At 36.3% G+C, this 15,554-nt stretch overlaps 1 protein-coding gene across 1 annotated transcript in view; it reads right to left on the minus strand.

The window, feature by feature from the left end:
* Positions 1 to 2,870: 2,870 nt before the first annotated feature.
* The window catches only part of abca3b (ATP binding cassette subfamily A member 3b), a 38,781-nt gene continuing 26,097 nt past the window's right edge, over positions 2,871 to 15,554 (minus strand). The window contains exons 21-31 of the mRNA XM_087810076.1: positions 14,701 to 14,905; positions 14,417 to 14,636; positions 12,795 to 12,953; positions 12,503 to 12,675; positions 11,410 to 11,544; positions 11,142 to 11,336; positions 9,999 to 10,186; positions 9,749 to 9,919; positions 6,582 to 6,778; positions 6,443 to 6,516; positions 2,871 to 3,872 (exon numbers count right to left, since the gene is read on the minus strand). Coding sequence (XP_087666202.1) covers positions 3,747 to 3,872; positions 6,443 to 6,516; positions 6,582 to 6,778; positions 9,749 to 9,919; positions 9,999 to 10,186; positions 11,142 to 11,336; positions 11,410 to 11,544; positions 12,503 to 12,675; positions 12,795 to 12,953; positions 14,417 to 14,636; positions 14,701 to 14,905 — 1,843 coding nt within the window. The 3' untranslated portion in view covers positions 2,871 to 3,746. The remainder of the gene's footprint in view (positions 3,873 to 6,442; positions 6,517 to 6,581; positions 6,779 to 9,748; positions 9,920 to 9,998; positions 10,187 to 11,141; positions 11,337 to 11,409; positions 11,545 to 12,502; positions 12,676 to 12,794; positions 12,954 to 14,416; positions 14,637 to 14,700; positions 14,906 to 15,554) is intronic.

A 15,554-nucleotide genomic window follows, 5' to 3' on the forward strand; every position in this document is an offset into this window, starting at 1 on the left:
CCGCAGCTAAAGAAACAATATGATCCCACGATGACTGAGGACAAGAGGATACAGTAGACTCCAGCAGCTTTTAAAGCTGATGATTAAATGTTGCAATTACACTTCCAGCCGCTAGATGGCAGCAGTCATTACGTCCTCCGCAGATAAAGGAACAATATGATCCTGTGATGACTGAGGACAAGAGGATACAGTAGACACCAGCAGCTTTTAAAGCTGATGATTAAATGTTGCAATTAAACTTCCAGCCGCTAGATGGCAGCAGTCATTACGTCCTCCGCAGATAAAGGAACAATATGATCCCGCGATGACTGAGGACAAGAGGATACAGTAGACTCCAGCAGCTTTTAAAGCTGATGATTGAATGTTGCAATTGAACTTCCAGCCGCTAGATGGCAGCAGTCATTACGTATTCCGGAGAGAAAGGAACAATATGATCCCGCGATGACTGAGGACAAGAGGATACATTAGACTCCAGCAACTTTTAAAGCTGATGATTGGATGTTGCAATTAAACTTCCAGCCGCTAGATGGCAGCAGTCATTACGTATTCCGCAGCTAAAGAAACAATATGATCCCGCGATGACTGAGGACAAGAGGATACAATAGACTCCAGCAGCTTTTAAAGCTGATGCTTGAATGTTGCAATTAAACTTCCAGCCGCTAGATGGCAGCAGTCATTACGTCCTCCGCAGATGAAGGAACAATATGATCCCGCGATGACTGAGGACAAGAGGATACAGTAGACTCCAGCAGCTTTTAAAGCTGATGATTCAATGTTGCAATTTAACTTCCAGCCGCTAGATGGCAGCAGTCATTTCGTATTCCGCAGATAAAGGAACAAAATGATCCCCCGATGACTGAGGACAAGAGGATACAGTAGACTCCAGCAGCTTTTAAAGCTGATGATTGAATGTTGCAATTAAACTTCCAGCCGCTAGATGGCAGCAGTCATTACGTCCTCCGCAGAGAAAGGAACAATATGATCCCGTGATGACTGAGGACAAGAGGATACAGTAGACTCCAGCAGCTTTTAAAGCTGATGATTGAATGTTGCAATTGAACTTCCAGCCGCTAGATGGCAGCAGTCATTACGTCCTCCGCAGATAAAGGAACAATATGATCCTGTGATGACTGAGGACAAGAGGATACAGTAGACTCCAGCAGCTTTTAAAGCTGATGATTGGATGTTGCAATTAAACTTCCAGCCGCTAGATGGCAGCAGTCATTACTTCCTCCGCAGATAAAGGAACAATATGATCCCGCGATGACTGAGGACAAGAGGATACAGTAGACTCCAGCAGCTTTTAAAGCTGATGATTGAATGTTGCAATTGAACTTCCAGCCGCTAGATGGCAGCAGTCATTACATCCTCCGCAGATAAAGGAACAATATGATCCCATGATGACTGAGGACAAGAGGATACAGTAGACTCCAGCAGCTTTTAAAGCTGATGATTGAATGTTGCAATTGAACTTCCAGTCGCTAGATGGCAGCAGTCATTACGTCCGCCGCAGAGAAAGGAACAATATGATCCCGGGATGACTGAGGACAAGAGGATACAGTAGACACCAGCAGCTTTTAAAGCTGATGATTGAATGTTGGAATTGAACTTCCAGCCGCTAGATGGCAGCAGTCATTATGTCCTCCGCAGATAAAGGAACAATATGATCCTGTGATGACTGAGGACAAGAGGATACAGTAGACTCCAGCAGCTTTTAAAGCTGATGATTAAATGTTGCAATTAAACTTCCAGCCGCTAGATGGCAGCAGTCATTACGTCCTCTGCAGATAAAGGAACAATATGATCCTGTTATGACTGAGGACAAGAGGATACAGTAGACTCCAGCAGCTTTTAAAGCTGATGATTGAATGTTGCAATTAAACTTCCAGCCGCTAGATGGCAGCAGTCATTACGTCCTCCGCAGATAAAGGAACAATATGATCCCGCGATGACTGAGGACAAGAGGATACAATAGACTCCAGCAGCTTTTAAAGCTGATGCTTGAATGTTGCAATTAAAATTCCAGCCGCTAGATGGCAGCAGTCATTTCGTATTCCGCAGATAAAGGAACAATATGATCCTGTGATGACTGAGGACAAGAGGATACAGTAGACTCCAGCAGCTTTTAAAGCTGATGATCGAATGTTGCAATTGAACTTCCAGTCGCTAGATGGCAGCAGTCATTACGTCCGCCGCAGAGAAAGGAACAATATGATCCCGTGATGACTGAGGACAAGAGGATACAGTAGACTCCAGCAGCTTTTAAAGCTGATGATTGAATGTTGGAATTGAACTTCCAGCCGCTAGATGGCAGCAGTCATTACATCCTCCGCAGATAAAGGAACAATATGATCCTGTGATGACTGAGGACAAGAGGATACAGTAGACTCCAGCAGCTTTTAAAGCTGATGCTTGAATGTTGCAATTAAACTTCCAGCCGCTAGATGGCAGCAGTCATTACGTATTCCGCAGATAAAGGAACAATATGATCCCCGATGACTGAGGACAAGAGGATACAGTAGACTCCAGCAGCTTTTAAAGCTGATGATTAAATGTTGCAATTAAACTTCCAGCCGCTAGATGGCAGCAGTCATTACGTCCTCCGCAGATAAAGGAACAATATGATCCTGTGATGACTGAGGACAAGAGGATACAGTAGACTCCAGCACCTTTTAAAGCTGATGTTTGGACGTATTTTGGTTTGAAAACAAATAAATTAGTTACGACTTCGTCGAGAGTCATGTGGTCAAGTACTCGACAATACTACACATATATACTTGTTACTACAGTATCACTGTATATCGTATTGATGCTCCTGTATCATGGGTTGTTGCCAGTACACACACCTAATAATCACATGACCTAACAAGTCGAGTCGTACAATTTTATTTTTAAAACGAAAAAAAAAAACACCAACACTTTGCAGTGTTTAATTTAAAAAGAGTATCATACATACACAGGTGGTCAGTTCTGTGCTACACTACAGAATCACATATATTCCCTTTTTGTTTCTCTCTTAAATATCTTTACAATAGTTCATAAAACTCCAGTATCTGCAGCGACGACTTTACATTTGGACTCTTTGCTGCTTCAAGTCACATTCAAGACAAGTGCAAACGACGCCATGTGACGAGGCTTAAGTTAAAAACAAGATAAAATAACAAAAAAATACATTTTTTTGGTGGTTTTCGAACACATGAATGCGAGCGAAGTTAAGAATGCACGGAAGGCTTCATGATCTTGGACGGAGGAAAAAAAAAAAAACAGTCGTGTCCCTGATTCATGGACAAAGTTATTCTTCATGTTTGGATCCACATTGTTTTTCTACATCTGATGGAATGCATAGCTGGAAAAAACAAACCTTAAAAAAAAAGGATAAATCCTTCAAAACTCGTTTTTAAAAAAAAGGATGAAATAATGGATGGATTGACAAGTTCAGCGACATGTTACCAAAGCGATTGATCTTGACTTGGGAAAAAAAAAGAAAAAATTCAAGTATTCACTCGTGGACAATCAGCCGGACACGACCATGGGTTCACTTCCCAGAAGTCTTTCAAGGTCAGCAGCGTTTTATTTTTTGTTTTTTTTTCTCCAAACGTTCGTTTCCAAAACGCTCTACGGCGATTAAGGCGCGTTAAGGTGAGCGACCGGAGCGTTTTTGTTGTTCTGGTCCGGAAATAAAGTTCGAGTTGACGCGTATTTATAACCATAAAAAGTGTTTTTGATAGAAGAGTTTTCGACTGATTCTAGCTGCGCTCGGTCGAGTGTTGGAACTGAGCGAAGCTGAGGAAAACCTGCTCCAGCGAGATCTGGCTCACGCAGTAGTCCTCGATGCGGTATTTCTCTTTGGCGGCTTCCAACGTCCCGAACACCTGAGGGACGGAGGGAACAGGAAGTGAGAAGGATTGAAAAAAAAATGTCAACTTGTTTTATTATAAAAATCAGTTCATAAACTTTTTTCCCCCCGATATTACGCCTGTAGAATTGTGAAAAGATTTGCTTTTCTGTTTTTTTTATTTTTATCTTTGACAATTGAAATGAAAAAAAAAAAAAAAAAAAAATTAAAAACGACTTTTGCTTCGTCTCACTCCCTCTCATAGAACTCATAGAAAGGTTTTACTGTATTTAAATAGTAGGCTAGTTTTATGTTGATTTTATTTTATTGTTCAGGAGTTTTATAGTGAAAAGCCATATTATATGTACTATTTATACAGTATATAAGTAAGTAAGTAAGTAATTTTTATTTGTATAGCGCTTTTCTAGACCAGGGTCACAAAGCGCTTAAACAATCAAAACAATATTTAATAAAGTATATACTTTAAAGGTCAAGATAAAACTGATAACACAACAGGAGTTCCAGATAATCAAGGAAAAGCCTGAACAAATAAAAACGTCTTAGTGGAAAAAAAACATATTGATAAAAATATACACATTGATAGATATTTCATTCCAAATTCTTTAACATGTTTTTGGATAAATGTTACATTTAAAGAATATAAAAAAATGTCAAATGATGTCAATAATTTTAAAGCCATTTTCGGTTTTTCAAAATAAAAGCAATATTTAAAAAGAATGCTGACATAATACTTCTGTCAGTATTAGTCTACATGGATAGTAATGGCTGTTATTAGTAATGACTGTAATACCGTAAAGACAGTTATATGAGAGCAAAGTATATGTATATATATATTTGTGTGTATTAGTGTTATAGCACGATTGATGGTATAATTACTAGTATTTTACTGATAATTATTTCCTATTGTTATATCGTCCTCCGCAGCCAAAATAATCGCGTTGTTGAAATTATAAAATAATAATAACACTTTTTTGTATACAATTAACATGCAAATATTCACAGCATTTGTTCGTTATATCAACCTTAAAAAGCTGGTGGAGTTGACTGTATCCTCTAGTCCTCAGTCTTCGGAAATATCTTGAGGGATTTTATTGGTCCTTTGCGAAACGTAATGACTAAACAACCTTTACTTACTTAGTCACTTACGTTTAGCCGCAGCTAATGTAACAATGAAATCCCGCAAGATCCCTGCGATGACTGAGGACGAGAGGATACCGTGTGACTTCAGCAGCTTTTAAAGCTGATGTTTGAAAATATTTTTGTAGTTTCAAAACAAATTAATAATTACTAGTATTTTACTGACAATTATTTTATTTTGTTATTTTATTTGTATATGTATTTATTTATCTTTTTTGTAAATGTATTATTTTTTTTTGTTTAATTTATTTGTTTATTATTTTAAATTTCAGTAAGTCAATGTATTTGTTCACAAGTAACATGTGCATATATATTCATGTCATTTGTTCAGTTTTGTGTTGCAATTAAACTTCCAGCCGCTAGATGGCAGCAGTCATTACGTCCTCCGCAGCTAAAGGAACAATATGATCCCGCGATGACTGAGGACAAGAGGATACAGTAGACTCCAGCAGCTTTTAAAGCTGATGATTGGATGTTGCAATTAAACTTCCAGCCGCTAGATGGCAGCAGTCATTACGTATTCCGCAGCTAAAGAAACAATATGATCCAGCGATGGCTGAGGACAAGAGGATACAGTAGACTCCAGCAGCTTTTAAAGCTGATGATTGGATGTTGCAATTAAACTTCCAGCCGCTAGATGGCAGCAGTCATTACGTATTCCGCAGCTAAAGAAACAATATGATCCCCCGATGACTGAGGACAAGAGGATACAGTAGACTCCAGCAGCTTTTAAAGCTGATGATTGGATGTTGCAATTAAACTTCCAGCCGCTAGATGGCAGCAGTCATTACGTATTCCGCAGCTAAAGAAACAATATGATCCCGCGATGACTGAGGACTAGAGGATACAGTAGACTCCAGCAGCTTTTAAAGCTGATGCTTGAATGTTGCAATTAAACTTCCAGCCGCTAGATGGCAGCAGTCATTTCATATTCCGCAGATAAAGAAACAATATGATCCCCCGATGGCTGAGGACAAGAGGATACAGTAGACTCCAGCAGCTTTTAAAGCTGATGATTAAATGTTGCAATTAAACTTCCAGCCGCTAGATGGCAGCAGTCATTTCATATTCGGCAGATAAAGCAACAATATGATCCCCCGATGGCTGAGGACAAGAGGATACAGTAGACTCCAGCAGCTTTTAAAGCTGATGATTAAATGTTGCAATTAAACTTCCAGCCGCTAGATGGCAGCAGTCATTACGTCCTCCGCAGATAAAGGGACAATATGATCCCGCGATGACTGAGTACAAGAGGATACAGTAGTAGTATTTATTTATCTTTTTTATCACTGTTCTCTGCTCTTAAGCTATTCGTGGATTGTCAACAGATCATAAACTCTGTAGAAGATCTTTTTACTGAAGTAAAAGTGAGATAACTTCAATAAAAAATAAATAATTTGATTTAAAGACAAAAATCTGGGTAAAAGAATAAGAGTAAAAGATTCGTACCTGTGCCCAGGTGAGTTTCTCGTCAGTCAAGTGATAGTGAACCATTCCTTGATGCTCGTCCTTCAAGCGACTCCCTACGAAGAGACGGTAGAATCAGCACTTTTTTTGTTCCGACGGTGACTCAAGCACCTGAACGCACCTGGAAAGGTTCCCTCGATGAAGTCCTTGACCAGACGCAGGTCGCTGTCCTGGAGCTCCGCCTCCACGCGCACTTTAGCCAGCAGCGTGTAGCCGCTGCCGAACTTGCTCTTCAGGTGCTGAGGACTCCCCAGACACTTGAACTGACCGTTGACCATCACCGCCAGTCGGGTGCACAGCGCCTCGCACTCCTCCATACTGCGGGCGCAACAGTTCACAAGACGTCATGACCGGTGGCGTGAGAACGTATCGACGCACTTCAATATTATCTACCATATCGTATCGATATTTGACAGAACTTTATCGACTTTGGTTTTTTTCGTGAAGTGCTGTTTTATCGTCATATTTTCCTGCGCGTTGAAGCCATACAAGAGGAAAAAACCTTCAAAATCTTAATGGATCCAGATGGTACTAAAATACACTTGAAAAAAAAGCAACATTTCGTAAAGTTTTACTAAAATTCCTTTGTCTGTTCTTTGAGTTATTTGACACTTTTTTTCCATGATACTTTCATCGATACACTTAAATATCACGATATTCTTCTTTTTTTTTTACGATACTGTATCGACATCGAACAGAACATTATCAATTTGTTTTTTGTCATTTAGTACTTTTTACTAGTCGTACTTTCCGGTTATTTTGCAAGTTATTAAAAGAGCTTGTTCAAGCCATATATACGAGGAAAGGCCTTCAAAATCTTCCTGGATCCGGATGGAACTAAAATACACTTAAAAAAAAGCAAAATTTCGTAAAAGTTTTACTAAAATTCCTTCATCTGTTCTTTTGAGTTATTTGACACTTGATTAAAAACAATAATCACAAAGGTTTGAGAAAATATCAATACGTGATTTATTTTTTTCCATGATACTTTCATCGATACACTAAAATATCACAATATTCTTCTTTTTTTTTACGATACTGTATCGACATTCAACAGAACTTTATCAATTTGGTTTTTGTCATTTAGTGCTTAGTGTCATTTTACTAGTCATACTTTTCAGTTATTTTGCAAGTTATTAAAATAGCTTGTTGAAGCCATATATACGAGGAAAGGCCTTCAAAATCTTCCTGGATCCAGATGGAACTAAAATGAACTTAAAAAAAAGCAAAATTTCGTAAAAGTTTTACTAAAATTCCTTTATCTGTTCTTTGAGTTATTTGACATTATAACAGACAGATAAAAAATAATCACAAAGGTTTGAGAAAATATCAATACGTGATTTAGTTTTTTCCATGATACTTTCATTGATACACTTAAATATCACGATACTTTTTTACGATTTTTTTACGATACTGTATCGACATCGAACATAACTTTATCAATTTGGTTTTTGTCATTTAGTGCTTTTTACTAGTCATACTTTTCAGTTATTTTGCAAGTTATTAAAATAGCTTGTTGAAGCCATATATACGAGGAAAGGCCTTCAAAATCTTCCTGGATCCGGATGGAACTAAAATACACTTAAAAAAAAGCAAGATTTCGTAAAAGTTTTACTAAAATTCCTTCATCTGTTCTTTGAGTTATTTGACACTATAACAGACAGATTAAAAATAATCCCAAAGGTTTGAGAAAATATCAATACGTGATTTAGTTTTTTCCATGATACTTTCATCGATACACTTAAATATCACGATACTTTTTTACATTTTTTTTACGATACTGTATCGACATTCAACAGAACTTTATCAATTTGGTTTTTGTCATTTAGTGCTTTTTACTAGTCATACTTTTCAGTTACTTTGCAAGTTATTAAAAGAGCTTGTTGAAGCCATATATACGAGGAAAGGCCTTCAAAATCTTACTGGATCCAGATGGCACTAAAAATACACCGCAAAAATGTAACATAATCTCACTAGGTGTGTGAGAAAATACTGCTACACTTGTATATCTTTTTTGGCTTTGAAATAAACATTTTTTATATAGTTTAATATTTGAATAAAGTGTGATGAAATAAAATGTTTTTTATTTTTATTGAAAACAAATATTCACAGTGTTTGTTCATGTTTGTGTTGCAATCAAACTTCAAGCCGCTAGATGGCAGCACGTCACTATGTCCTCCCGCAACTAAAAAGATCGGGCCGTTGTGTTTTATAAAATAATATTACAACTTTTTTGTTTACAATTAACATGCAAATATTCACAGCATTTGTTCGTTTTTGTGTCGCAATGATACAAAATATCAGCTTCAAAAGCTGACGGGGTCGACTGTATCCTCTCGTCCTCGGTCATGGCCAATATCTCGAGGGATTTTATCGGTCCTTTGCGGAAGTAATGACTAAATAACCCTTATTGACTTACTTACATTTAGCCGCAGCTAAAGTAACAATGAAGTCCTGCAAGATCCCGGCGACGACTGAGGACGAGAGGATACATTCGACACCAGCAGCTTTTAAAGCTGATGTTTGGACATATTTTGGTTTGAAAACAAATGAAAGCAGTTAAGACTTCGTCAAGAGTCATGTGGTCTGTAAATTCTGAGAGTCAATTACTCGACGATACTACAACTACAACACAAACCAGGAACTTGAAAATATTCTTGAAATAAGTTATAGTAAGAGCTGAACTAATGATACAATATCAATATCCAGCAGCACTGGATTTATTTTTGGATTTTAAATTATATATATATTTTTGAATAGTTGTTTCATGGTTTATAATTCAATGAAGTACGTATAAAATGAAAATTATATATTTTTTTGTAGTTATAATTTGTCAATAAACGTGTTTGTTTATTTTTGTGTTGCAATTAAACTTGCAATTAAACAGACAGGAAATAGAATAAAAATAAAACAGGAAGTGGCTGGAAAACTGAACTGGGTTTCACAAAAGTTAATAAATTTGACTACGCGTGACATTTTAGTGTTGCAATTCAACTTGCCACTACTAGATGGCAACAGTCATTACTTTTCCCCCCGGCAGCTAAAGAAACAATGACTGAGGACAAGAGGATACAGTCGACTTCAGCACCTTTTAAAGATGATGTTTGGACATATTTTGGTTTGAAAACAAATGAAAGCAGTTAAAACTTCGTCAAGAGTCACGTGGTCTTTAAATTCACTAGAGTCAAGTACTCGATGATACTACACATATATCCTTGTTACTACACTATTGCGATATATCACAATATATTCAATCGTGATACATGACTCCATGATGTTGGTTCCCACCTGTGCGAGGTGATGATGATGGCCTTCCCGGACTCCCTCGTGCGAGTGACGGCGTCCCACAGCAGCCTCCTGGCGACGGGGTCCATCCCCGTGGAGGGCTCGTCCAGGAAGATGACGGGCGGTCCACCGATCAGAGCCATCCCGGCGCTCAGTTTGCGTTTGTTGCCGCCGCTGCCGGGAGTTTTCGGTTTTCAGAGCGTTCGCTCGACATCGTTTTTTTTTTAAAAAACATGGCGTCTCTTCTTCTCACCTGTAGCTCCGCACCAGCTTGTCGGCGTGAGGCTCCAGCAGCAGAGACCTCAGGACGTTCTCCACGCAGCCCGGCACGTAACGCTCGGGGATCCCCCTCAGCCGGGCGTACATGCTCAGGGTCTCGCGCCCCGTCATGTGATCCAGCACGGCGTCGAACTGGGGACAGTAGCCGATGCGCTGCTGCACCTGCGGGTCGGACGGATGTTTGTTAAAGATGTTTGAAGAACATTAAACAGACAATTTTCTTTTATATTAAATAAATTTTGTAAAAAAATAAAATAAAATAAAATCTATAGAAACTGTAGCATTATATATTGAATGGTTGAATTTAACAGTTTAAATGTTGAGAACTTTAAAGAAAATCTTTATTTTTAAGCATTTATTTTTGCAAAGTGAACACATTAATTTATTTATATATATATTTTTGTAAATCTAAAGGTTTAATTTGATTTATTTATATTATTTCATTTAAAATGCATATTAACAGTTTTTTGTTTGTTTTTTTTTACACTAAGATTGACAATCTACTACTTTTAATGTTTTTGTTTTTTTAAGCATACATTTTAATAAATACTATGATGTAAGGTTGAATTTATTTTTCTTTAAAATTGTACTTCAATTATCTGTATATTCAAAAGGGTAAATTATTAAGTCAAAAAATCTAATACATTTTTTTTTAATTAATTAATCTTTATTTACACAAGGAGTTTGATATTCTAATACAAATAATTAAAAAATAAATATTCTATTTTTGATATTTTTTAATTAGTAGTCATTTAAATTGAATATACAAATGTTGGTATAATAGTGGCTGAAAGTTTTTATATTCAATTTAAAAGGCTGGGATTAATGAAAATATTGAGTTAATAATAATAATAATAATAATAATAATCTCTATTTATATAACGCCTTAAGCAATTTTTTTCGAAATTAGAAAAAAATCTATGCTTGAATTAAAATAATTTAGTTAAAATTGTGTTCAATTATTAAGCGATAAAAATTAAACCTTTCACTAAAGAAACTATTAAGTTAATTAATTCAAAGAAATATATAAAATGCTTTACAGCCGTGCATTTCATTTGAATTTAAAAGTCAAAGTGACAACATTTAAAAAGTTAAATTAAAAAATATGTGTGTGAACCTTCTTGATGTCCCTCAAGACGCTGTAGCCATCGATGTAAGCGTCTCCGGACGAGACGGTCTCGTCGCCCGTCAGCATCTTGAAGGTGGTGGTCTTGCCCGCTCCGTTGAAGCCCAGCAGACCGAAACATTCCCCCTTCCCCACCGCCAGAGAGAGCCGGTCCACGGCCAGGAGGTTCTCGCCGCCGCTGTAGACCTGGAGTGAGAGGAGATAAAAAGCCGTTGAAGATGCTTCTTGAGTCATAGTCTGGAGGTCGCGGGGTCGTGACCTTGCTGAGCTCCTGCATGACCAGAGGACTTCCGACCATGGACTCCATCATGGGGTGACACTCCAGGACCCTCTTCCTCTCCTCCGCCACGTCCCTGTCCTCCAGCAGCACGCCTGCGTTCCCCAGAACCGGCAACTACGACACAAACCAGGAACTTGAAAATAGTCTTGGATTTTAAATTATATTTATTTTCTATCATAGTTCTTTCATGGTATATATTTTAATGAAGTTTGTATAAAATGAAAATTATATATATTTTTTGTATTTACATTTTTTTTTGATAACCATGCAAATGATTGACTGTTTGTTTATTTTTGTGTAGCAATTAAACTTCCTTCCGCTAGATCAGGGTTCCTACAGCAAGTTCAATTTATTTATACTGTTATATATATAGTTTATATATAGTTTCTACATTATTTGCATAGGTTTAAGTGTAATTTTACCCAAATGTTTATGTTTTTAAATATACAATAAAATACTATTTTCCTGCACAATTACCACAATTGTCTGGTTTAGCGAAAAAATGTTGCACAGACATTTATCATTGATTATAAATTTTGCACGTTACGCTGTTTATATTTTGCATCTTTTCATTATTAAAAAATAAATAAACGTTAACAGATATTTTGAGATTCAAAGACTGACATAAAATCGGACTAATTATTTGTACACATTCTGAAAACTTTTGAAAATGTAATTTAAGTCATCACATCGTAATAAAATCATGCGAGATCCTGGCGATGACTGAGGACGAGAGGATACAGTCGACTCAAGCAGCTTTTAAAGCTGATGTTTGGATTTGGATATTTTGGTTTCTAAACAAATGAAAGCAGTAACAGCTTCATCAAGAGTCATGTGGTCTGTCAATTCTGCAACACCAGCGTCAAGTACTGGACAATACTACAAGTATATCCTTGTTACTACAGTATCACGATATATCGTATTGTTGTATATGGTTATGTATGATATGGCCAGATTCTTTCCAATACATACACTTATTGAACACGGTCAAAACATTTGGAGAAAACGTCTAAAATATCAGAGAAAATTAAGTATATTATAGTAAAAACGTGAAGAAAAAAAAAACACATACTTTTCTTCGTCTCCAGGCCAGTGAGTTGATAATTCTCCGGAGCGTTTTGAAACACTGAAGCTCGATGATGAAAAGCAGCATAATGAAGACGACTCCTTGCACAGAGAAGGCCACCAGGAAACGTCCGATGCCGGGCTCCGACATGGAGAAGAAGTTCTCCTGGTACGTAATATCTAAAAAAAAATGATCCACATAGACATCAAGTCAAAGGTCATTCTGAGGATCGTGCGTCACATAAACGTGTACTTTTGCGTGGACAGTATTGAGTTGAACACGTCCATGAGGGTCTTACTAAAGTGTTTGCAGATCTCCTTGCTCATGTCCGTCTGGGTGCAGATGGTGAGGAACTCGTAGTTCTGGTAGAACTGGCAGAAGGACATGCCCAGACAGTAGTTGGGGAAAATCAGGAAAACTTTGTCCAGCAGTTGCGACATATGCTGGAGTTCCAACTCTGTGGATGGCATCAGGATAAAGTTATTTCATTGACACAAAACCAAATAAATGATTGTTCTTTTTTTTAAACGAAGTATTTGAAAAGTAAGTTAAACTGTGTAATATAATGACATTATTAAAAAAAGATATACTTTCTTTAATAAATTGCGTCACTTTGAACATTTACGACTAGCGCTGGAAACAACTCAATCTAACATAGTGTACTATGATTAAAATATATAATAATTGTGCACAAAAACACGAAAGTAATTTATTTTAACCTCACATAAATAATGACATATAGAAATAAAGATGTATATCAGAATAATACTTTTTTTGTATTATTTAGTATTGAAATGGGTTTTTCTAAGCATTTTCTTTTATAAATAATTCAATAATAAGTATCTTGAATAATAATACTTTCTATGATGAAAGTCTGAATTTGTTTTTCTAAATATTTGAGTAAAAAAATAAATAATGATCTTGCTACACAGTTTATATTTGATATATATATATATATATATATATATATATATTAAACATATAAAAGTGTTGAATTTTGTTCTTAATTATATATGTAATAAAAATCGTTTAAGAATATAAACATATCTAAGTTAAATCATTTATCAAAAACAACATATTAAACCTTTCAAAATGTATAAATTATTTTCTTTTATTTTCTTTTGAAAACATTTATAATATAATATTTTAAATCCCCCCAAAAAAGAAAAAAAGTGTGAAAATTTAATTTAACCATTGAATATTCTGATATACTTACATATAATAATAATAATAAACTATGAAAATACAGAAATAAAATATTATAATAAAAAAAAAGAATGATGTTGTTACACAGTTTATATTTGAATTCAAATTATTAGTAGCCTTTAAAATTCAATATTGTCTCAAACATTTCTATTTTGAACCTTAAAGTGAACACATTTTAAAATGTTGAATTTTGTTCTTAATTATATACTGTATGTAATAAAAATCTTTTGAGAATATAAACATTTCTAAGTTAAATAATTTATCAAAAAACAACATATTTAAACTTTTCAAAATGTATAAATTATTTTATTTAATTTTTTTTTGAAAACATTTAATGTTTAATATTTTAAATCCCCCCAAAAAAGAAAAAAAGTGTGAAATTTTAATTTAACCATTGAATATTCTGATATACTTACATATAATAATAATAATAATAATAATAAACTATGAAGATACAGAAATAAAATAGTTGTTAAAAAAATAGATATTTAAAATGTGGTTAAAAGCCAAAGTAAGTAAGTAATTTTTATTTATATAGCGCTTTTCCAGACCAGGGTCACAAAGCGCTTAAACAATCAAAACAATATTCAATAAAGTATATACTTTAAAGATCAAGATTAAACTGATAACACAACAGGAGTTCCAGAAAATCAAGGAAAAGCCTGAACAAATAAAACAGCCTGGAAGCTAAGGTCGTCGACGCCCTCTCCTCACCCGGGATGGTCATGATGTTGACGGCCAGGAAGGTGGCGGTGCCGGAGATGATGTTGAAGATGGTGAGGCGGGTGTAGGCCGTGGCGGCGGCGGAGAAGAAGAAGCTGAGCAGGTACATGAGGGGGATGACGGACCAGCCGTACAGCAGCAGCATCAGCAGCACGTCCACCAGGTGGTTGTCGGCCACGAACGCTTCCACCTTGAAGGCCTGGAACACGACCTGAGGAGGAGACGGAGATCAGGTGAGGACCCTCAGAGAAGACATCTTTTCATCAGACACCCACCAGCATGAGCAGGCAGGGCAGCAGGAAGTTGACCAGGTCCCACAGCAGCGCCGAGAACCAGAAGTTGGACAGGTAAACGCCGCTGACTTGCTGGACGTGTTTGGATTTGATGGCCGACTCGGTCACCAGCAGCAGCGCGAACGTGCTGGACAGCGACGCCATGCCGTACATCAGGTTGATGGCGATGGCGAATCCGGTCTTGCTTCTGCAGGGATTTAAACAAAACTTTAAAAAGCTTCTTATTAGGCTGTTGCTCCTAAGCTTTGGAACGATCTTCCTCTCTCTTTGTGCTCGATGGATCTACTGACTCCTTTAAGAAACATCTTAAGACGTTTCTATTTGTTCAGGCTTTTCCTTGATTGATCAGTTTTATCTTGATCTTTAAAGTATATACTTTATTAAATATTGTTTTGATTGTTTAAGCGCTTTGTGACCCTGGTCTAGAAAAGCGCTATACAAATAAAAATGACTTACTTACTTAATGACACCACAGACTTGGTACTTTAATACTTTCTATTTTAACTTGTGTATAAAAAGTGTATCGGTGACGTCAAAATATCATATGTTGAACTTATGTTTAAGATGCTGACACTTCTGAATCTTTGAATTTTCTTTTAAATAATTTAATTCAACAGTTTATATTGAATATTATTTTTAATAATTAATATTTTTTTTAAAAAGGGTAATACTTTCAAAGTGAATTATACATTTTTTCCAAATAGAGTTCGATGCTCTAATTACGATAATTCAAAATGTCACTGTCACGTGATTATCTTCTTGTCGCATGATTGGCCGAAAGTCCGATCCAATAGCTCGGCTCTCTTTTGGAATCGTCTTGTGGAACCATTAGCCTT

Source organism: Callionymus lyra, chromosome 15 (assembly GCF_982586985.1).
Source record: "Callionymus lyra chromosome 15, fCalLyr1.hap1.1, whole genome shotgun sequence".
Taxonomy (NCBI): domain Eukaryota; kingdom Metazoa; phylum Chordata; class Actinopteri; order Syngnathiformes; family Callionymidae; genus Callionymus; species Callionymus lyra.